A 23,532-nucleotide genomic window follows, 5' to 3' on the forward strand; every position below is an offset into this window, starting at 1 on the left:
CAGAAAAGCTTCATTTGACTGAAAATGTTTGTGGCTTTTTTTTTATGAGACAGGCAGCAGCAACACAAACCAGAAAATATGTCAACAACATAATCTCCCATCAGGGTCCATTCAGTAGCTGCTCCAGCTTTTGATCACTTGATCTTCATCAGCAGACAGAAGTTATGCAGCTCGAGATCTTTACACAATAGACAGTTTCACACTAAACAGCTACTAAATAGAGCTGCAGCCTTTAATTAAAAAGTCATTTTTGTTCCCTTCAGTTCTGGTTTTCTCACCTCTGCTGCAGACACGCCGGCCGGCCCCGTCTCTTCCTGTCTGTGTCGAGTTTCTCCATCAGCAGCAGGCTGTTTTATAAAGTTAATGAAAGAAGTCAGTTTTCAGCTGCAGAGCTGCAGCATGAGGAGGAGGTTTGTTCATGAGGAAGCCTCTGAAAACCAAAACCAACAAGTGAGTCTGCAGTACGGCTGCTCAGTATGTCGTTTCAGCGTCGTCGTCACAGCGTGAACATGCGCAGTAGTCACATTGCAGGACGTGCAACATTAAGCAAGTGAAATTAACACAACCAACTCAACTTTTTTGCTGCTTGATACAAAAGGAAAGTTCACACAGTTCTCATTTTCCATGACTGATCTACAAGAGAAGTCTGATGGAACATCATTTACTCTGATTTGAGGGTTCTTGGAGAATCAGAGTTTGTTTGTTAGTGACCAGCAGGCTCTGCATGCGCAGTGAACCACCAATCACAGTACTGTTATTGATTAGTCCACAACAAGTTGAAAATAAGTGAGGAACAGGAGGAAACCACTGAAACTGTGGATTTAGTTGCTAAAAGTAAAGCAGCTTTTGTAAAGCTCTCAAAGTGCAACAGGCTAGAAAAAAAAAAAAAAGAGCAGTTCTTTAGAAAACAAAACATCTAAAGGGGACCAAAATCTTTGCTAAAAATGTGTGAATAAAACAGTGCTGAAGATGGTGAGGTTACACTTTTTTTTCTTCTTCATTGAATCTTGAATTCATCTCTTTATTTTTAGCCAAATCAAAAGTACATAAAACAACAGAATAACAGAACAGGACACTTGTTGCTAAACAAAGAGGTAAAATGCAACTAAGGCTTTTAAGAAAATCATTAAAATCTTTACATATTTTAACTGTTTAATTGCTTTACTAGTCATTGGGCCAAATAAAGTTTAAATATGGTGATTTCTATCTTAAAATGTGGTAATTGTGGTTTCTTCTTTGACCATTTCCACTTTTGAATGTAATATTTTCCATATAAAATAAAGAGGTTCAAAATGAATCTTTTACAATCAGTTTCAATCTTGTCTTGAAAAAAGTCTCTTTTCTGAACCAGTCAGCGTCTTAAAGTCCATCCGTCCATCGTCAACCGCTTATCCTGCTGGAGCCAATCCCAGCTGACATCGGGCGAAAGGCGGGGTCCACCCTGGACAGGTCGCCACACAGAGACAAACAACCAGTCACACTCACACCTAAGGACAATTTTAGAGACACCAATAAACCTTGCCTGCACGTCTCTGGACGGTGGGAGGAACCCACGCGGACACGGGGAGAACATGCAAACTCCACACAGAAAGGCCGGCACAGGTCGCTGAGATCAGCTGGTTCACAGGAGAATTGAAATGTATAATTATGAAGGAAACTTCTCTAGTTTTGTTGGTTTCACAATGTTGCCTGTTGATATTTCAAACCAGCTTCCATCTGACTGCAGGAGCTGTAGACTCTTTATTGCAAACAGGGCAACACATTTTACATGGGTTTACATAGATGGGAATAAATAACATTACACAGATATGAATAATAAGAACTAAAACTAGTTTTCGCAGCTTCTTTGCTGTTGGATTTAGAAATGAAAGTGACATAATACACAATATTATTATTGGGAGGATGCTGAGAGAAACAGATGTTTCCAACTGATTCAGCTGGATTGGAGAGGGACGTGGAAGTAGGTGGAGGTCAGTATTTCTAAAAAGCATTACTGCACCTGACTGAAGGCGTCAAATACTTCAGCAGATTCTTTCTTTGTTGATAAAAACTCTCTATAAGAGAGCAGTCGCCCCTTTCTACTGAACAGCTGGGTCACCAGCAGATTCTCATTTTGTAAGCTTTAAAAAAAAAAAGAACAGTAATTTGTTATTCCAAATAAAACACCTGTGTGGTGAGAAATTGTGTTTTATATTTCAGAGAGTTGAATGTGGAGAGTTTAACAGGGAGTTTGTCAAAATTGCAATTACAGTTCAAAATAAAGCTCAGAGCAACAAAACGAGAGGAAATATAAAAAGAAATAAATTCCAGATGGCACAATTTGATTAAATGAAGTATCGGTAAATTAGTGAAGGTCAAGACAGATAAATTCAGTATAATGAGCTTTACGGCCTTTACGCTGGCGTGTGACGTGTGACGTCGGGCCTGCTGCGTAGGTGACGTAAGAGGAGATGTTTCTTTAAGGGTGGAGGTCGAGCTCACTTCAGGGCCTGAAACAGTTTAATACACATGTGTACAAGTTTCTGCCTGTAGCGGACCTCTGAACAACATGAGCGCTTTGACGAGGTCAGTTAACAGGAGAGAGAAAAGGCCGGAAGTCTCCTGTCACTACAACTGAAGGCTAACTAGCGAGCTAGCATTAGCAGCTAGCCAGCTTTGTTTACTGTCCAGTGAGCAAGTGAAACTTCGTCATTGTTCAGTATCGTTAGGCGACTTTAAGGAGCCGAATGAGGCCTAAGCGGCTTAAATGTGTAACTCCGAGGCCCAAAAGAGACTTTGGGATTTATATATTTTAAATAGTTGCTGATTTAAGTTGTTTAAACTTCCTGTAAAGAACAAACCTGCTAATTAGCATGCTTAGGCTAGTTAATTAGCTAGTTAGGGTTAATTAACGGAAGTGTACCAAGCTCAGGAATAAATATATAACTTCTAAATCCCACAAAGTCACATTGTGATTAATATTCTGTTTAACTTTAACATCAACAACCATACGAGGTATAAAAGGCCAACAGGACAGCAGGTCAGATATTAAGTGTTAAGTTAATGTGTGCTGAGTCTGTGAGGCTGAAGGTCAGAGAAGGAGACGTGACCTCTCACCTCCTGAACATGAGGAGTTATGAAACAGTGAAGTGGAACATCAGGACCTGGTCTCTGCATAAAGTCCAGTTTACTGAGTGATGAAACTAATCTGACCTGCAGCAGGAGGGGCAGGAGTCCTTCAGCTACACTTAGTTTCCTTGTTGACTCGTGGATTTTTTAGTTTTCTTTCAGTTCTCTCATTTGCTAAACCTGCTTTGCAGAACTTCCTGTGAGTCAAACCTTCCTCAGCTTCAGCCCAACAACACTTCATACACATCTTGTATATGAAGCAACTCCTGCAGCAGCAGACAGTTGTGGTTTTGACTTTGAACAAGTGGTTTTGAGTGAGTTTGCTGTGAAGACGTCTTTCATGTTATTAACTTGTGTCTCCACAGGTTGGGAGGAGAGTTTCTGCTGTGGCTGTTGTTGCTGTACAGAGTGAACACAGGTGAGTTTTTCTAATGTTAATAAATGTTTTTAGGTTTGATTGAACCAGAAAAGCTTCATTTGACTGAAAATGTTTGTGTTTTTTTTTTATGAGACAGGCAGCAGCAACACAAACCAGAAAATATGTCAACAACATAATCTCCCATCAGGGTCCATTCAGTAGCTGCTCCAGCTTTTGATCACTTGATCTTCATCAGCAGACAGAAGTTATGCAGCTCGAGATCTTTACACAATAGACAGTTTCACACTAAACAGCTACTAAATAGAGCTGCAGCCTTTAATTAAAAAGTCATTTTTGTTCCCTTCAGTTCTGGTTTTCTCACCTCTGCTGCAGACACGCCGGCCGGCCCCGTCTCTTCCTGTCTGTGTCGAGTTTCTCCATCAGCAGCAGGCTGTTTTATAAAGTTAATGAAAGAAGTCAGTTTTCAGCTGCAGAGCTGCAGCATGAGGAGGAGGTTTGTTCATGAGGAAGCCTCTGAAAACCAAAACCAACAAGTGAGTCTGCAGTACGGCTGCTCAGTATGTCGTTTCAGCGTCGTCGTCACAGCGTGAACATGCGCAGTAGTCACATTGCAGGACGTGCAACATTAAGCAAGTGAAATTAACACAACCAACTCAACTTTTTTGCTGCTTGATACAAAAGGAAAGTTCACACAGTTCTCATTTTCCATGACTGATCTACAAGAGAAGTCTGATGGAACATCATTTACTCTGATTTGAGGGTTCTTGGAGACTCAGAGTTTGTTTGTTAGTGACCAGCAGGCTCTGCATGCGCAGTGAACCACCAATCACAGTACTGTTATTGATCAGATTATCAAACAACCAAAGCTCTGTTAGTCCACAACAAGTTGAAAATCGAACTCAGAAAAGTCTTCAGACTAAAAAGAAATATTTCAGCTGTTTTTTTTCTAAGCATTTTTCCTACAAAATCACCCCAGTATTTCTAAAGAAAACAAAAATATTGCAATGTCAGTTTTTTCCAGTGCAGCCCTACTCTGCTGTGGTGCGTTCACTGCTGCTCTACCTTGTAAAATATTGTCCTTGTAAAATATCCCGTGTCTGCATCTTATAACTTAATAAATAACATCTCTCTCTCTGTTTCTCTGCAAAATGCTACAATGGGTCGCCAGATTTACTTGGGCAGCCGTTAATATAGCAGGGCAGTGAGCCTGTGTCTGGGAAACACTGATGAGTGATGTGTGACTGGGTGAGCTGGGTCATAAAAATTAATATTATGGATTTCTAGGTGGGTGAATAGAGTGAAGCGTCTCCCCATTTACATATATTGTATATTTCTATGTACATGCAGCAACCATGCAGTCCAAAACAAATTTCCTTTCGAGGACAATAAAGTATACTACTACACACAAAGCATAGCAGCTTAACTTAATATTGAAGTCTCCTGATGTGCCGACAGGATCGGTCAGGATCTGATGTGAATTCTTGTTCTGTGTTCTTCTCCACATCCGAAAGGTCTCTCACACAGTCCAGGTTCATACAGCGAAACTGAAGTAAAGCAGCCGTCCTGATAAATCCTGAGCTCCATCAGAGCGTCTGAACATGGATTATAGAAGCTGAAACTGTTACAACAGGCTCGTGGGGAAAAGGGAAGCAACATGAATCAGAATGTTTTTGGTAAAAAAAAGTTATTTATTTGCAGGGTTTACAAAAAGAACGGAAAAAGGGCTGTTGGATGCTGCTTAACTCAAAGAAACAAATATTTATTATTATTATTTTTTTTTTAAACCTGTCCTGCCCAGCAGCCTGGTATAGAGTATAATGACCTGGATACCATATTGTGCCAGACAGATTTTACTTTAACAAGAGAGTATTAAAATACTCCTTTGTCTGTTTTATTATTTATTTAATTATGTATTGATTTGTCACCGGGCCGGACAGGGGGGCAGACATGGGGATGGGGGGGCACAAACAGACAGCACAGAGAAAGGACAACACCTGCAAGAGAAGGGGGATGGAGGGTGGGGACAACAGGGAAAAGCTGTGGGAAACACCAATTGCAGAAAGCAACGAAACCTGCAAGAGAACAGAGAGGGGGGCTTGGGGAGGAGAAAAACAACAACAAACAAACACAAACAAAAAAAACAATAAAAATAATAATAATAGTAAAAGACAACCAGCCGAACAGCAGCAATAAACAGCTGACATATTAATGACAAAGAAACAAATATAACTTAATAAGGTCTCTCCAAAATGAGAGATAGCCACTTGCTACTTCAAAATCAAACTCAACAAAACTCTCTCTGAGCCGTCATCAGTTACCAAAATACTAAATGAGCAGCACCCTCTAAACCTAGTGTGTCTAACATAAAATGAAACTACAGGTGTCAAGTTGGTGTCAGTTAACCCCAATTAGATCCTTGCCCATTTTCCTTACTACAAATCACAGAGTAAGGTAACACAGGGACACTAGGATCTTAAATCACTGAACTAAAGCTACTACAGACGTTAACACATTTACCACAATACAAACAAGGTGAGTTGACCAAGAGCAAAATCACAACTGTCAAGTTCAACAGGGAGGCAGCTTTTAGAAGTGGGGATGATCTAGAAAGCGGTAGATGATTGGAGGAGGTTGCTAGATGCCGCGCCAATCAGATCACCGTCCGGAACCAGGAAGTAAGCACGTCTCGAGCCAGCCAATCCTCGGAAAGGGATCGCACATCCTGCTTAACATGACACACAGCTGTACAACACAGATACACAGATAACGGCGGTGGTTTAATTCTGTTTCCTCTGTCTGTCCTGGCAAGTTTATTACTGCAATTTTAGTGTTATTTTTTACGCTGATGATGAACCGTTTTCCCCGGATTAGGCTGAGAGCTGAAATGATCTCCTGTTTACAAGCAACAGAAAGCCTGGCAGAGAGTTACTGGATTCTTCTCTAGTGCATGATGCTGTAATCTGTGACAGTTATTGCTTTTCGACCTTGAGATGTTTTTCAACATGTCATAATGTTGACAGACATGTTTCTGGATAGTAAAGATCTGATCTGTAGCCATTATGTGTTGGTTCTGACAAAGCTTCATGAGGAGCTGCTGTCTCACAATCCAGTTTCACCTCCGCTTATAAAGCTGTTTGATAAACCGGAACATGGAGCAGCTGATCCCAGTCCAGAGGACTGTCTGTCTTTGGGGCGAGGAGACATGAAATAAGGCAACAACATGGCTGATTTGAGGTGAAGCCTACAGAGAGAGAAAAAACGTGTTTGTCATGTTGATCAGTCAGCCAGATGTTTGTCTTTTAAATACCAGAATCCTTTTCTGTTGTCTCTCAGTGACCTGCCAGGGTAAAATCGAAGGATTCATCGGCGACACCGTCCTGCTGCCCTGCATCTACAGGGAGGTCCACCTTCTACCAGACCCTGTCTCCGTCTTCTGGAGGGACCAAAACGACTTGATCGTACTGGACATTATGAAAAATGTACCAGACGACTCAACCCAGAACCAGAAATTCAAAGGTCGAGTGTCCAGTTTCCCGGAGTTCTACAAGAAAGGGAACTTCTCCATCATCATGAAGAACGTCCAGCAGTCGGACAGCGGCCCGTATGAGTGCCACATCCCAAAGGTGGACTTCCAGCTGCATATCTCCCTCAGCGTCTCAGGTTTGTAGACTCCTCAGTGCTTTCAGAGGTTTGTAACAGTGCCAGGACAGACCAGCAGGTGGCAGCAGACACTGACACTGAACACAAACAAAGGTGTTTCTCCCTGATGTGCACATCAAAGAGTTCTGCTGAGTTTGAAAGAAGAACTTTGAATAAAATAACAATCTAATCTGATTCTATAGGGCGCATATTTCACCTCCATTTAGCAGCTGTTCTGGAGCTTTCTGTCGCATCACACAGACTTCCTCCGCTGACTTTGAGGCTCATTTTTTAAACCAATATGGATGAGAAGTCCTGGAAGAGCCCAGAAATCTGCAGGTCCATCAGCTGAACTTGTGAAATATTCTCTTGTGTTTCACAGTTTAGCTGATGAAATTAAATATAATGATAACCTTACTGTTGGCTGCATCATGTCACACTCTGTTTCCTCAGTGTTCCTCAGTGTCTCTGCTGTAATGCTGCCACCTGCTGGTCTTGACCTCTCACTGGCTCTGAACAGGTGTTTAGTCTGTAGTTTGTTCCCACTAGAAGCTCTTTAGTCCTGAGGACACGGTTCTCAGGTGAGTCATCAGCCCAATCTTTCACATGTAGGGCTGTATGATTTTCACAAAACGAAAAACACGGACGAAATTGCAAAATTTTAAAATAAAAATAGAATCAACTGTAAAATGTTGAATATCGGGGAATCTTTCAAAATGTGTATGCAGTTTATAAAAGTCTGGGTTTCCCCCAGCAATAGAAGGGCCTTTTCACAGCACTTAAACCAAATGACCAGAAAAACAAATCTGCAATGTGCAATAACATTGTTCAATTTTGACTTAAAATAAATAAACAAACATAGAATAATATTAGCTGGCTGGTTGTCTTTAAGTTCACTATAGGAGTAGAACTGAATAAGTTAAATATAACTAAATGTTGTTTCTATTACTGCAACATTAAAGTATAAAAGCAAAGTGCAGGGTTTGTTCTCTCTCTCTCACGCTACAGCACAAACGTACACAAGAGACCCCGCTCTGCATTAGTGATGATGGCGGAGAGAAGGTTTGACTTCAACAGAGTCGATGCTGACAAAGCTCGTTTCAACTAGTGCAACAAGACTTGTGCAAGGGAGAAAACACAAGCAATCTGTCCAAACATTTATCCAAAGTGCATTGTGCACTTTTTTCGACTGCCTGTAGTTCATCTCTCGTAATGATTACGGCTCAAGGAGCTGAACCAGACTGAAAGATTAAAAGCTCTTCTCAGGTTGATATTTAATTCTTTATTCTAATATTTTGAGGAATGGATGTTTGATTTCCATGAGAGATAAGCTGTAATCTTCAAGACTAAAACAAAAAAATATTTCACTTTATGGGTAATGAGTGTGTGTAATTTTATGAGATGCCACTGTATGTTTTCACTGTTTCAGCATCACAATACAAATTCTCACGAAGTTGCAGTGAAGATTCAGGATCATTGTTTGTGTTCATGTTGCAGATAAACGTGTTGAAGCAGCGACTCCTCCTCCTGGACCATCAGATGGCGCTGCGGTAACACCAAACATGGTTCTGCTGTTACTTCCTCTGTCTTTGTTGTTAAGTTCTTTTCACTAGGAAGGTGTTACAGCTTAAACGCAGCTTACACTAAAGCTAAAGTTCTGGCAGCTTTGAGGAAAGAAACTGAAGAAGAGTTCAATTCTAAAAGGAAAAACTAGCTTTAATTTCATAACTGAAACACACTTAAAGTCTCAGCGCTGCTTTACAAAGTTCCAACATTTAATGTGCAACTGTTGACAGTGTGAGCTTATATTATACAGTTTACAGTTAATAATCTTATAATGTTACTTAATAACGTTGTTAATGTTACTACTACTGCTGACTGCTGCCCCCTCTGGGACGGTGTTAATAACCAGCTGACTCTCCTCACTGCAGCCATTAGTAACCTCCTCCTCTTTTCATTTCAGTCGCTGCACTCTCACTGTTCTGTTACCACAGTTTACTGTCGCCTTCCTGCTGTACGTGTTCCTGCTCTGTCATCAGGTAGTTTGACTTCCTGAAGGATCATTCAGTGGTGTTACAAAACATGCAGCTGTTTGCACTTCTCTCATCGTCCAATGAGAGTTCGATGTGGAGGAACGCTGCGTTTCTGCCGTGCAGCTTAAACTGTCTGCAGTCAGCAAAATCATTTCCATTGGCTGTTTTGTCAAAATTGATTTATTATTTTCCCTGTTGTTTACAAACATCGGAGCTCCTGAACGCAGCTGAATGAAGCTCTGCTGTCAGGCGTTCACTTCAGCACCTGAATGCACCACCAGGACACCATTTTAACAGTTTATTTATATATTTATTATTATTATAATTTGATTCTAAAACAAACTGAAACCAACTGAAGGTAAAAGACGTTTGGTGGCTGTCAAAGCACCTGGTCTAATCTGAAATGTTTGAAAAACAAAAGAAGCAAATGAGTGAAATTATATTAAAGAACTGGAATTGACATTAATTTAAAGCTGCAGGTATTTGGGCAGTTTATGTAGATGCTGATTGGCCGGATAGCTGCTGACATCACACTGTTCCTGTGGCGATGGTTCATTTCAGAGCAGAACTCCTGTTACTGGTTAATTATTATTTTCCACACAAGTGAAGTTTCTAATGAAGAACGAAGCTACTTGGTTTGGATGCTGACGTGGAAACGTTATTTGAATAACGAGCTGTTTGGATGATATTTATATTTTTTTACGTTTATTTATAAATCTGCAAAAAACAAACCAAAGAAAAACATTTTGAAGTGAAAACATGTCAGATTAGTTTGAAAACTTAAAATAAGCTTTGATGATAAAAATGTAGGAAAAATATTTATCTCAGTCAATTAACAGGAAGGATTTTTATTTATATTACAATATTGTAGAAGAAGTAAAATATCTAACTTCGCATCAGTAGCAGCTTTTTTCTGTTAAGTCATGAGAATATATTTCTTCAGTGTAGTATTTGTGTTGGATTAATAAATTGCTTATTAATGTAATAACAATGTATTTTTAGCTTTGCTATTTTTGCTGAAACATGTTGAAACATGAAACTGCAGCAGTTACATATTTAAAACTACACATTTCATCTTGGTCCAAATCATTTCTGTCTAATTTTGCTGTAAAACAAGAAGTTTATTTATTTCCTGTCTCGTAGTGGATTGTGTCTGTTTATAACCACATTTCTGAGCTGAGGCTAACGTTACATGTGCTATATAAAGCTAATCAGAGGCGTCAGTCATGCTGCTGTGTGCGCTTTAGAGCCCTGTTGCATTGTGGGAAATGTAGGATCTGGTTTTTGTGGAGTTTAGTGATAAGCAGCCTCATAGCATGTTATTGTTGAAGCTCTTTAAATGCTTTGTATTTGAAGCTCTTTAAATGCTTTGTATTTATTTAATGTTGCTGATTTTGCTCAGTGCTGTTTGAGTGTATCACCAGAAGACAAAGAAGAAGTTTCCCACATTTAGTTAGAGCTGCAGGATATTTGTCAGGTTGAGATCTCGACTGAAGATGTAAAGATGAAGGATGTCAAATGTCTTTCTGTGATTGGACGGTCCAAAACATTTCTGTTGTAGACTGATGTGTGTAAACAGCCTCGTGTTGCAGCTGCAGACTGAAGTTTGTTTTATTCTGAAATTAAAGGTCAAGTTTAAGAAAAGTTTTTCTGCAGTAACAAGTTTGTTCCACAAGCTGGAGCCACTTCATCCCATCATGGAGCTGGTGAGCTGCTCTGATGTTCAATTACTCAAACTTTATTAGTCTGAGAAGGGAAGATACTACTACTGTTAGTACTACTACTACTGTAACTGCTACTTCTACTAACACGTCTACTACTTTAACTATAGTACTACTACTTTCTGTACTACTGTTATTTGCACTACTACTGCTGTTGTACATACTGCTGCTTGTACTGTTGTTGTTACTTGTGTTGTGTGTACTACTACTTTCACTAAACCTAGTACTGCAATGCCTATTTAACCTCAACTAATACTATTAAAGGTAACTTCTCTACTCCTGCCAGTACTAGCACTTTTTCTGCTGCTCTTACAGTTACTGCTACTAGTAGTACTCACGCTGCTATTAGTATAATTACTGTGAAGCTGTAACTTACTGTTACTTCTGATATTATTGTTACTGGAACTGTAGTAACTGGTACTGCTATACCTCGTACTGTCACTAGTACTACTTTCACTGAACTATTAACTCATGCTATTTTTATTGGCAGTACTACTATAACTTGTACTTATGCTATAGAAGTTACAGCCTACTACTACTGCTGTACTCCAGTTGTTACTGCAGTACTTCTACTAAAATATACTGTAGTTCTTTGTACAGGCAGTACAATTACTTTTACTCCTGAACTACTACGTTAGTATTGAGGTTTCTTGTACTTTAACTGCTACTGTACTACAGCTGCCACTACTGTACTTCTGGTACTACCACTAAAATAAATGCTACTTCTACTAAGAAACTTACTTTTACTCCCTTTCTTACTAATACAGCTATAATACTCATTACCGGTACTAAAACTCCAATACTCTTATTCCTACTGCTCCAATTACTGCAATTCTGTTTTTACTGCATTTCTATTTTTTTTAATGATACTACTGTTTCTGTTAGTCCTAGTACCGCTGCTATTACTTCAACTACTTCTAGTACTGTTACTTTTAGTACTTTTATTGGTACTAGCTAATCCTACTATCATTATTGCTACAACTGCTATGAGTACTAGTCGAACTGTCACTAGTATTACGTCTTTAAAATCTCCTCTTTGAAGCTGCTTTCTTACTTTGACAAGTATTTAAAAAGTAAAGTACTCTTAAGTGAGGCTGTGGTGCAGTGAAGGCAGCAGAATACTGGAGCCTTTCCAGGTTAATTTAAAATATCTACCTCCAAGAACGTGTCCTGGAAATCTGTACAATGAACCCAAACATGGCCGCAGCTTCCTGATGCAGGGGGTAAGCTGCTGGTGAACAAGTTTCACTTCCGGCTGTTGAGCGTCTGATGAAACTTGTGGTTGACATCATCGGGTCTAACATACAAAACAATCACCTTGTGAAATAGGAAGTCAGAGCGCTCTGCTCGCCGTGGAGGAAGACGCAGAGTCGGATCAGAGCAGCTCCGGCTTTCAGACTCGTTGGTGATCATGGATCTGCTTTGGATGATCCTCCCGGTGTTTCTGCTGTGCGCCGAGGCCGAGAACCTGACTGAGGTCAAAGGGCAGCTGGGGCACAGCGTCACCTTAAACTGCTCTTGGAACGCTTCAAATGTTTACTGGTACATGGAGATGCACAGCCAGGTCAGAGTGCCCGTCGCCCGCTCTTTCGGTAAGGATGCCGAAAATAGCCAGTACTGCTTTGAAAACACTTTGAAAACTAAATATCAAGCCTTGGAAAACAGACTTGTGATAACAAACATCACATCAGAGGACCACAGACTTTACATCTGTGCCGTGAAGATACAAGGCAATATATCTTTTAAAGACGCCTTCCGCCTGGTCTCAGGTAAGAACCACAGCTTTTAACAAGAGCTTCTGTTTTACTTACATTGTTGTAAAAAGTAGTAGTAGTCTGTATTTTCTAATTTTGTTAATTATAGAATTAATAGAACTTTTGGATGGATGGATGTTGTTGGATGTAAGACTGCTCCACAGGGGTTGGATAACAAGATAGTATCTTAAAGTTTGTGAGCTCAGTAAGGCCTCAGGATGCTTCCAGTAAAGTGCGTTTTGTAGCTTCGAACAGCATCTGAACCTTTGTAACTTGTTCTGAAAGAGAAAATCTAACAATCTTGTTCAGCGCTGCATGAATTCAATTCAAAGGGTTTATTGGCAAAAACAACGTATTCAAAGCATCAGTTGTTGGTCAGTGTAATCTTTATTGCGAATGGTGGCAGTGCTGAATTATATTTTAGTCTGATAGGGATCTCGCATCCTCAAACATGAGGTGCAAAACAGACAATCGAAATATCTCGCCCACTTTAAGGGTTCAGTCTGTTTCGAGCCAACTAGTTAACTCAAAATGTTACCCGACTACATCTTAAGGCAAGATGAGACAAGTAATGTAAAATCCTTTAGAAGTGTATCATCTAACAGCATCTGTGACTCCCACACACATTTCCAACATTGAAAAAGAGGCGCCTACACCAGACAGCTGTTTCGCTCAACTTTAACAGGTCGGTAGGCCCACTTTAAGGGTTCAGCAGCTTCAAAAGAACTAGCTCCAACAAATATCTTAAAACGATAGCGATGAGAGCTGAAACTGCTTTTTTCTTCTTACATATAATTTTCAAAATGATGATAGTGTCACGTGGCGCTTGCAAATTGCACATAACTGTGAGAGTCCGGGCTCTCTCACGCCCCGACATTGGTTGTAAACAAAAGTGTCCATATTTTATGCAGTAAGGAAAATATTTCATGTTGGAAATAGCAGCTTGCAAATTTCATCAAACAGGCCCGAATGAACCAGCCATCATAGCCTCGTCCGGGCTGCCTGGCAGCTTAGCATAAAGAGAGGAATCCTGGGCAAACAGCTGACCTGGTTCTGTCCAATGGTAACAAAATCCACCTGCCGCGACCTCTTAAGATCACTGATTAACATGTTATGTTTGAGCCACCAAAGTGTGAAAACAACAAGTTGTGGCTTTATGGAGGGTTATGTGTCTGACTGTTTACTAACTGTTCAGAGTGACTTCCTTCTTGACACCATGAGATGTCATTTAACCAACTGCAACATGGTCCAGCACACATAAGCTATAACACTGCAACGTGTTGTTCTGATTTTAATCAGCAAGTTTTAGAGGCGCTTCTAGGTGGCAGCACGAGGCCAGCTGTTTACCCCTGTTTCCAGTCTTTATGCTAAGCTAAGCTAATCAGCTGCAGGTTGTAGCTGAATACAGTATCTCACAAAAGTGATTACACCCCCTGAATTTGTGTAAATATTTGATTATATCTTTTCATGTCTAAACCGCTGGCAACATAAGTCAGACATTAATGTGTGATGTGTTATTTTGAGGGGGCAGCAGATTTACACTGTTGCACAAGCTGCACACTCACTACTTTACTCTGGAGCAAGGTGTCATTTCGTCAGTGTTGTCACATGAAAAGATAAAGTTGCAGAAGTTGTTTTCATTCACTGCCAGACAACCTGAGGAGCACTTTGTTTGAAGCAGACCTTTACTCAGAATGCGTTGCCTCATTTTAACATCCACCTTGGTAAATATGAGTGAGTTTGATGACACATCAGTTTCTCCGTTCATCTTGTTCACTTCTCTTTTAGCAGACGTTCCTACTGTCGTTCCTACTGTCACTCTGTCCACCAACAGTGAAGCAAACAACCACCAGCAGCCGGCCAGCAGGACAATGTGGCAGAATGAGTCCGTCGTGTACAGCTCGCTCGCCCTGAATGTGCTCCTCGTCTCTCTGGTGATAGGTGAGTCTGTTTTTAACCCAAGGAACACTTTGTGATCACTATGCTCTTAAATACCAAGAGCTTCCGCATCTGTACTTAGGCTGGTATTTGTGCGGCTGGTACAGAAGCAAACTGCTGTAGGAAGTAATAATCCTCAACAGTTTCAAAAGCATAAATGGAAACTATTGTCTAATTACTGGATCGTGTTTCACAACAGTAAATCAAACAATCAGTTCATTAATAAATCTTCCACAACCATTCTGTGTAATCTTATCTTTGTTAATTTAATAGATAATGTTAATTGGATTATTAGTACTGTCAGAATCACATTGCTGTTGAGCTTAAAACAAGTCTTGCGTGTACAGAAGTGCGCTGCAGTCACCAAAGACAGAATCTGAAGTTGTTAGCATTTAGCTAAAACTGCCCTTCATGTCTGACTTGACCAGGTGGTTAACTCATTGTGTTTCTGTTGCTTTTTGCAAACCAAAGATGAAGTTTCACACTTTGGGAGTTGAGTTGTTTGTTCCGAAGTGTAGCTGTCGGAGACGAGCGTTTGACCAATTAAATTTAGTTTTACCTAGACGCTGGCGGAGAATCAGAGCTGACTGTAAAATCTATTTTAAACATTGATCGTCTGAAGCTCAGGGTGAAGGCCTATCAGTCACACTCACCTGACGCTCTGTCGGCAGGTTTGGTTTGTACATCTCTGCGTTGGCAGAAGAGAAACTGCAACTGCCAGGTGAACGAGCCTTCGCCCTTCACCCCAGAGACCCTGGAGACCCCCCAGGTACACAGCCTGCCGCTATTTATACTGTGACATGACTCTGCTCTCTGTGACTGCTACTGCTACCATTACTACCTCAGTCACTATCAGTACTACTGCTAACATTACTACCTCAGTCACTATCAGTACTACTGCTAACATTACTACCTCAGTCACTATCAGTACTACTGCTACCATTACTACCTCAGTCACTATCAGTACTACTGCTAACACTACTACCTCAGTCACTATCAGTACTACTGCTAACATTACTACCTCAGTCACTATCAGTACTACTGCTACCATTACTACCTCAGTCACTATCAGTACTACTGCTACCATTACTACCTCAGTCACTATCAGTACTACTGCTACCATTACTACCTCAGTCACTATCAGTACTACCTCAGTCACTATCAGTACTACTGCTAACATTACTACCTCAGTCACTATCAGTACTACTGCTACCATTACTACCTCAGTCACTATCAGTACTACTGCTACCATTACTACCTCAGTCACTATCTGTACTACTGCTAACATTACTACCTCAGTCACTATCAGTACTACTGCTACCATTACTACCTCAGTCACTATCAGTACTACTGCTAACATTACTACCTCAGTCACTATCAGTACTACTGCTACCATTACTACCTCAGTCACTATCAGTACTACTGCTACCATTACTACCTCAGTCACTATCAGTACTACTGCTACCATTACTACCTCAGTCACTATCAGTACTACTGCTAACATTACTACCTCAGTCACTATCAGTACTACTGCTAACATTACTACCTCAGTCACTATCAGTACTACTGCTACCATTACTACCTCAGTCACTATCAGTACTACTGCTACCATTACTACCTCAGTCACTATCAGTACTACTGCTAACATTACTACCTCAGTCACTATCAGTACTATTGCTACCATTACTACCTCAGTCACTATCAGTACTACTGCTAACATTACTACCTCAGTCACTATCAGTACTACTGCTACCATTACTACCTCAGTCACTATCAGTACTACTGCTACCATTACTACCTCAGTCACTATCAGTACTACTGCTACCATTACTACCTCAGTCACTATCAGTACTACTGCTAACATTACTACCTCAGTCACTATCAGTACTACTGCTACCATTACTACCTCAGTCACTATCAGTACTACTGCTACCATTACTACCTCAGTCACTATCAGTACTACTGCTACCATTACTACCTCAGTCACTATCAGTACTACTGCTAACATTACTACCTCAGTCACTATCAGTACTACTGCTACCATTACTACCTCAGTCACTATCAGTACTACTGCTACCATTACTACCTCAGTCACTATCAGTACTACTGCTACCATTACTACCTCAGTCACTATCAGTACTACTGCTACCATTACTACCTCAGTCACTATCAGTACTACTGCTAACATTACTACCTCAGTCACTATCAGTACTACTGCTAACATTACTACCTCAGTCACTATCAGTACTACTGCTACCATTACTACCTCAGTCACTATCAGTACTACTGCTACCATTACTACCTCAGTCACTATCTGTACTACCTCAGTCACTATCAGTACTACTGCTACCATTACTACCTCAGTCACTATCAGTACTACTGCTACCATTACTACCTCAGTCACTATCTGTACTACCTCAGTCACTATCAGTACTACCTCAGTCACTATCAGTACTACTGCTAACATTACTACCTCAGTCACTATCAGTACTATTGCTACCATTACTACCTCAGTCACTATCAGTACTACTGCTACCATTACTACCTCAGTCACTATCAGTACTACTGCTACCATTACTACCTCAGTCACTATCAGTACTACTGCTACCATTACTACCTCAGTCACTATCAGTACTACTGCTACCATTACTACCTCAGTCACTATCAGTACTACTGCTAACATTACTACCTCAGTCACTATCAGTACTATTGCTACCATTACTACCTCAGTCACTATCAGTACTACTGCTACCATTACTACCTCAGTCACTATCAGTACTACTGCTACCATTACTACCTCAGTCACTATCTGTACTACTGCTAACATTACTACCTCAGTCACTATCAGTACTACTGCTACCATTACTACCTCAGTCACTATCAGTACTACTGCTACCATTACTACCTCAGTCACTATCAGTACTACTGCTAACATTACTACCTCAGTCACTATCAGTACTACTGCTAACATTACTACCTCAGTCACTATCAGTACTACTGCTAACATTACTACTAATGCTAACGACTCTATTCATGTATCTACTGCCATCACTGTCTGTAGTCCACCTTGTCTTTGTCTTCATTGCTGCTGACAGTACTATCAGGTATAGTTCTACTCCTGTGCTGTACTTTGTGCTCTTCTCAGTACTCCTGCTGTGTATTTCAGTACGAGGAGATCCAGCTGTCCACCTACAGAGACCCCCTGCCCGTCAGTCCTCCTCTCGAGTGTATTTACGCCAAAGCTCAGCTGCCTCTATCCACGCTGCCTCGACAGTGACACCTGGGATCCTGGACTGATGGTTCTTAAACACCTGGACGGTACCTGGACACTGGTCCGCTCACCTATAGCATTTGTATTTATCATTTAGACAGTTGGACAGACGCTTGAGAAGTGAGAGGACGTGTTCTCCGCTACCTCAGACCGGTCTTGGTATTTGCGGTTGTGGACTCGGTGTTTCCCTCTCATAAAGCGAGCCTGGGTTGTCCACAACTAGATTAAGGTGGTTCAAGGTTCAGTTTGGTTGACCTGATAATAATCTGACTGTATTGTTTTTGTAATTTCTGAAAAGCTCTTATTTATGTGTTTGTGTCATTTATTTTCTTTGTAATTCATGAAAACTTTGCTCAGTAGTTTGTTTGTTTGCTGCCGACGGATTCTTGAATATATGAACATCTCTAACAGTTATTACAGTAAGAAATTGCACAAAGTTTGAAAATGTGTTAAAAATCATTTGTAGCAGCTAAAGGAACAACTGAGGACAATAAACACTGCATTCATGTTTCTTGTGTTCAGCTGGTGCTGAAACGGACTCGGATATGAGACGTCTTGTGATAATAAACATACTAAACTTCAGCATTACATCAAATTGTAATTCAATTTTTTTGTGTTTTCTTTCCTCCTAAATACAAAGATGTGGATATAAAGTCAGAAATCAGAATTTCAGTTTTTTCATAACTTAGGGTCTGTCTCTCTGCTGTCAAAGTCTGTTTTTAGAGCGACCACCATCTTTCTTTTAACCTCATCTCGCCCCCTTCATGTATTTGCATGTATTTCCGTTATAATGTACCAAACCATTGGTTTCTCTCAGAGACGATTAACGGAAGTTTGACGAAGCCCTGACGGTTGTTTAAGAGTGTTTGAACCACCTGGATGAAAAATATTCTGTCCGCTGAATTAAAATAAAGGTTTTTGACTTGTTTCCGAGGTTACGCCTCTGTTTCAGACTCGAACTAAAGACGTCAACCTGTCAGCCACCTGGAGAGGAATCAGAGGCAGCCAGGAGACAAAGATTTAAGACTTTTAATACAGTTCAAGACTTTAATCGTTCTCAGGGTTATTTTTTAAGAAACTCAGTGCAAAGATGCTTTTAGACGTGCACAAACCTGCATTATAAAACAGGAAGTGAGACTTTATCTCTGAAGCTGCTGCAGTCTGACCGGTTTACAACAATAACCCAGAGGAGACTCTTGTGGTCTGAGCTGAGTCAGAGCACTGGGTCTGACATCAGGCCGGCCTCTTGTGGTTTTATGGGGATGTGACGTGTTCAGAGCTTCACTTCCTGTTTTACTGTTCTAAATATTTTAGAAGTAAAGTAGTACTACAACTCTGAGTATCACAGCATGGATCACCTGAAGTTTCACTTCTGATTGTTGAGCATCTCACAAAAGTTGGTATTTGCAGGTTTTGGGTCTAACATTCAAAACAATCACCTTGTGAAATAGGAAGTCAGAGCGCTCTGCTCGCCGTGGAGGAAGACGCAGAGTCGGATCAGAGCAGCTCCGGCTTTCAGACTCGTTGGTGATCATGGATCTGCTTTGGATGATCCTCCCGGTGTTTCTGCTGTGCGCCGAGGCCGAGAACCTGACTGAGGTCAAAGGGCAGCTGGGGCACAGCGTCACCTTAAACTGCTCTTGGAACGCTTCAAATGTTTACTGGTACATGGAGATGCACAGCCAGGTCAGAGTGCCCGTCGCCCGCTCTTTCGGTAAGGATGCCGAAAATAGCCAGTACTGCTTTGAAAACACTTTGAAAACTAAATATCAAGCCTTGGAAAACAGACTTGTGATAACAAACATCACATCAGAGGACCACAGACTTTACATCTGTGCCGTGAACATACGAGGCAATATATCTTTTAAAGACGCCTTCCGCCTGGTCTCAGGTAAGAACCACAGCTTTTAACAAGAGCTTCTTTTATATTTCTTTAATGCTGGCAGCCACAGGTTGCAAGTATAGCTTTATTTGTCAATAATAATGTGAGGTAAAATATCAGAAGTTGTAAAAAGCCACAGTTTCCTTTGTTGCAGTTTCAGGAAACAGCCTCCTGCTCTGAATGACCACATTTGAAAAGCCTACCATCATCGCTTTGTCTGAAGAAGATGAATGTTACATGAATTTGTTTTCTTTTTAATTCTCTGAAGCATCTCATCAGATCAACAGTTCATATTTGTCACTTTTCTTTTCGCAGATGTTCCTACTGTCACTCCGTCCACCAACGACTCTGAAGCAAACAACCACCAGCAGCTCGTCGTGTTCAGCTTGTTCGCCCTGAACGTCCTCTTCATCGTGGTAATAATAGGTGAGTCTGTTCATCCTTCATCAGTATTTTGACTAAAGATCCCTACAGCTACAGGAGATGCTCATCAGATCTCATAAATATAAACATGGATTCAGTACTGCCAGCCACAGATCTTGTGTAGGAAACTTATTTCCACACCAAGTAGAAAGTGAAGGACATTTGCATGAAAGCAAGCTGGTGGTGAACTTCTCCTGTTTCTGTTGCTTCGTGCAAAGATTTGTTGTAAGAAATGAGCAAATCTGTCTCCATGGACAGTTAAACAGTGATCGTCTGCAGCTCAGAGTGTCGTGGTATTAGTTTGACTCTCCTGATGCTCTGTGGGCAGGTTTGGTTTTTGCGTCTCCGTGTTTGAAGAGGAAGAACTGCAACTGCCAGGTGAACGAGGCTTCACCCTTCACCTGTGAGAACCCAGAGACCCTGAAGACACCACAGGTAAACAACCTGCTGCTATCAATGGATATATATTCGAATACTAGCCTACTACTTGTTACGGATACTATTACCTCTGTTACTGCCGAGACTGCCATTACCACGTCTGCTAATGCTACTCGCTGCTAGCCAGGAATAATGCTACTGCTAATGCTACTTATACTGTTTATTTATTCATGGTTCATTTGATAGAGACAGATGCATCACTATACTGGACTGAAAACAGTTATCTGATACAAGTATGAGTGTTTATAGCAGATGCTAATTACCTTCCTGTAGAACTTCTGCTGCTGGTACTACTACATATTTGTTACACTTACTACTACTGTTAATATCAATTCTACAAATACTACATCTAGAGTTACTACGTAACCTTGTACTGCACCTTTTCTTCTTCTACTTCTGCCAGCAGCGCCAGTGTCAGTACTGTTTACTGTACTTTGTACTGTTCTCAGTACTCCTGCTGTGTGTACGAGGAGATCCAGCTCCCCACCTTCAGAGCCCCCCCGTCTGCTGCCTCTTCTCCAGAGCTGCCTCGACACCGACTGGGACACCTGGACGGTTTCTGAGCACCTGGACGGTACCTGGACTCTCCGCTCACCTGCAGTATTTATATTTGACATGTAGACAGTTGGAAAAATTAGTCCAGATGCTTCAACTGGATGGATGAAAAAATATTCTGTCCTAAAGATTTTGAACTTGTTTCCCAAAACAAAGATGGCAGCCTGCCGGCTACCTAAGCAGGAAACACAGTCGTAACTTGGGAAACTTTAAACACATCTATTATAATTCGGATGACTCATGATTCAAACAAATCTCTGATAAAACATGGCAGGCACAAATTAGGCAAGGCAAGTTTATTTGTACAGCACATTTCAACAACAAGGTAATTCAAAGTGCTTTACATAAAACATAAAAGCAACAGGGAAATATAAAAAAGTTTAAAAGCAACATAGGGAAATTGAAAAATGACACATTAAAATATAATAAAAGTTACAGTGCAGTGTGCAAGAGTTCAATGGAAAATAAAAACAGGCTGAGGGGTTGAGCAAATAATTGAGTTACAATAATTTTGAAAAGAGAATAAACAGAGAAGTGCACTTAATCTGCTCTCTCTAGCTGGTCTGTACTCGGCTGCATCTTAACCAAGTAGTTTTAGTTTCCTGCACTTCACCAAACCTTAACCATAGCCAAGTTAAATAATTTGTTCATTCATGTGAATAATGCTAGGCCTTCAGTCTGAACAAGTTCACCAGCAGCGGAGAAACTCGATTTTACATTTGTGTTTTTACATTAAAACAAGCTCAAAGCTTTTTAATCCGTTTGATGACCTGCAGGTCTCCTACATTAAGACAGGATGTGGCGTCGTGTTGCTGCTCCTGCTGTCTCTCAGACTTTAGTTTGAAAAGTGCTGCAGACGTTTTAGTGTCTGACTTTTATAGATCAAAAACCTACAGAACCCAGAGGAGACTCGAGTCTTGTGGTCTCAGCTGTGTGCGAGCGGCGTCTGACATTAAGCCGGCCTCTTGTGTCTCGCAAACCTCGGTGAAGCTCATCAGGGCCGACGGCGCCTTGTGAAACGAAGTGAACAGCACTTTTCTCACAGTGCAGCTTTGCCGGTTTTAACCAAACAAATAATGTGTTTTGTTAACGTCTTATAATTTGCTTCAGGTTGAGTCTGAACAAACATCATCTCTGAGCTTTCTAGCTGCTGCAGAGACGGTGTTTGACTGAAACTCAACAAAAAAGGCTCAATCCAGCATCACAACAATCCCTCTGTCCGTTCAGAGGTGTAGCCTTCAACATCTCCTGACGTTACAGCTTACTGCAGCCCAGATTTAACACCTTTTTCCATTAATTCTAAAGGCCTGCAGACCCCGTACATTAGGGCAGGATGTCAGCGGGCGACTTTGAGGTCAAGACAAATAAAAACTGAATCTGTTGAATCTGCTGCTGTCTGGGAACTTCTCATTTGAAAGGTGTTGCAGAAGTTTTTAGAGTTGCTGTCTTGCGGTCTGGGTTGTGTGTGAGCAGTCGGTCTGACATCAGGTTGGCGTCTTTGTGGTGCTTCAAAGCTTCACTTCCTGTTTCTCGTCTGAGCTGCTCCTACAGCTGTATCCTCACTTCATCGACTTTAATCCTTACAGATCAGATTAATAAAGTGTCAAGTCAATCTCATCCGTACATACAGTATCTCACAAAAGCGAGTCCACCCCTCACATTTTTGTAGATATTTGGTTAATATCTTTTCATGTGACAACACTGGATAAATGACACTTTGCTACAGTGTACAGTAGTGAATGTGCAGCTTGTGTAACAGTGCTAAACTGCTGGCAAGCAAAGTCAGACATTAATGACTGTGTGATGTGTTATTTTGAGGGGACAGTAAATTTACACTGAACAGAGAGACAGAAGCAGCGAATTACCCAAAATATTTTACTGTTGTCTGTTTAGCAAAGCTGCCGCAGAAGCTGTTGGACACGTTTCTGATGTGTTAAAGGAGAGACAACCTGTCAGACAACCTGAGGAGCACTTTGTTTGAAGCAGACAGCTTGTATAACAGTGTAAATCTGCTGTCCCCTCAAAATAACACATCACACAGCCATTAATGTCTAAACCGCTGGAAACTAAAGTGAGTACACCCCTAAGTGAAAATGTCCACATTGGGCTCAATCAGCCATTTTCCCTCCCCGGTGTCATGTGACTCGTTGGTGTTAGAAAATCTCAGGTGTGAATGGGGTGCAGGTGTGTTAAATTAAATTTTTGCTCTCACACTCCCTCCTGCTACTGGTAACCTCATGACCAAGAACTCTCTGAGGTTCTGAGAAAAAGAATTATTGCTCTACAGAAAGATGGCATATAGATACTGTATACTTTTCAGTGGTTTCTGATGACGTGCATGAAGCTTGCAGCTTTGCAACACTTCACAAAACCTCAAGAGACAGCTTTGAT

The 23,532-nt window shown here is 40.9% G+C and overlaps 3 protein-coding genes across 5 annotated transcripts; all 3 read left to right on the forward strand.

Annotated features, from left to right (window-relative positions):
* Window positions 1–2,410: 2,410 nt before the first annotated feature.
* LOC119913266 (V-set domain-containing T-cell activation inhibitor 1-like) lies at window positions 2,411–10,294 on the forward strand. Its single transcript, XM_038732690.1, has 5 exons — window positions 2,411–2,565; window positions 3,474–3,526; window positions 6,821–7,147; window positions 8,624–8,691; window positions 9,090–10,294. The coding sequence occupies exons 1-5, from the start codon at window positions 2,549–2,551 to the stop codon at window positions 9,180–9,182; spliced, it is 558 nt and encodes a 185-aa protein (XP_038588618.1). The 5' UTR covers window positions 2,411–2,548; the 3' UTR covers window positions 9,183–10,294.
* A 220-nt stretch (window positions 10,295–10,514) lies between these two features.
* LOC119911830 lies at window positions 10,515–18,776 on the forward strand. Of its 2 annotated transcripts, none has more exons than XM_038730813.1 (4): window positions 10,515–12,649; window positions 14,423–14,575; window positions 15,244–15,341; window positions 17,739–18,776. In XM_038730813.1, the coding sequence occupies exons 1-4, from the start codon at window positions 12,292–12,294 to the stop codon at window positions 17,847–17,849; spliced, it is 720 nt and encodes a 239-aa protein (XP_038586741.1). In that variant the 5' UTR covers window positions 10,515–12,291; the 3' UTR covers window positions 17,850–18,776. The 2 variants fall into 2 exon arrangements, with proteins under 2 accessions (XP_038586741.1, XP_038586814.1); XM_038730886.1 differs by having other exon boundaries at window positions 14,426–14,575.
* Window positions 18,777–19,153: 377 nt separating this feature from the next.
* LOC119911146 lies at window positions 19,154–21,547 on the forward strand. Of its 2 annotated transcripts, none has more exons than XM_038729986.1 (4): window positions 19,154–19,734; window positions 20,041–20,151; window positions 20,477–20,583; window positions 20,993–21,547. In XM_038729986.1, exons 1-4 carry the CDS (start codon window positions 19,377–19,379, stop codon window positions 21,248–21,250), a joined length of 834 nt encoding a protein of 277 aa, XP_038585914.1. In that variant the 5' UTR covers window positions 19,154–19,376; the 3' UTR covers window positions 21,251–21,547. The 2 variants fall into 2 exon arrangements, with proteins under 2 accessions (XP_038585914.1, XP_038585982.1); XM_038730054.1 differs by having other exon boundaries at window positions 19,157–19,734; window positions 21,036–21,547.
* Window positions 21,548–23,532: the final 1,985 nt, after the last annotated feature.

The sequence above is a fragment of the Micropterus salmoides genome, unplaced genomic scaffold (assembly GCF_014851395.1).
Source record: "Micropterus salmoides isolate LMB-PRFRI ecotype aquatic unplaced genomic scaffold, ASM1485139v1 Ms_hic_scaffold_1, whole genome shotgun sequence".
Classification (NCBI taxonomy): Eukaryota; Metazoa; Chordata; class Actinopteri; order Centrarchiformes; family Centrarchidae; genus Micropterus; species Micropterus salmoides.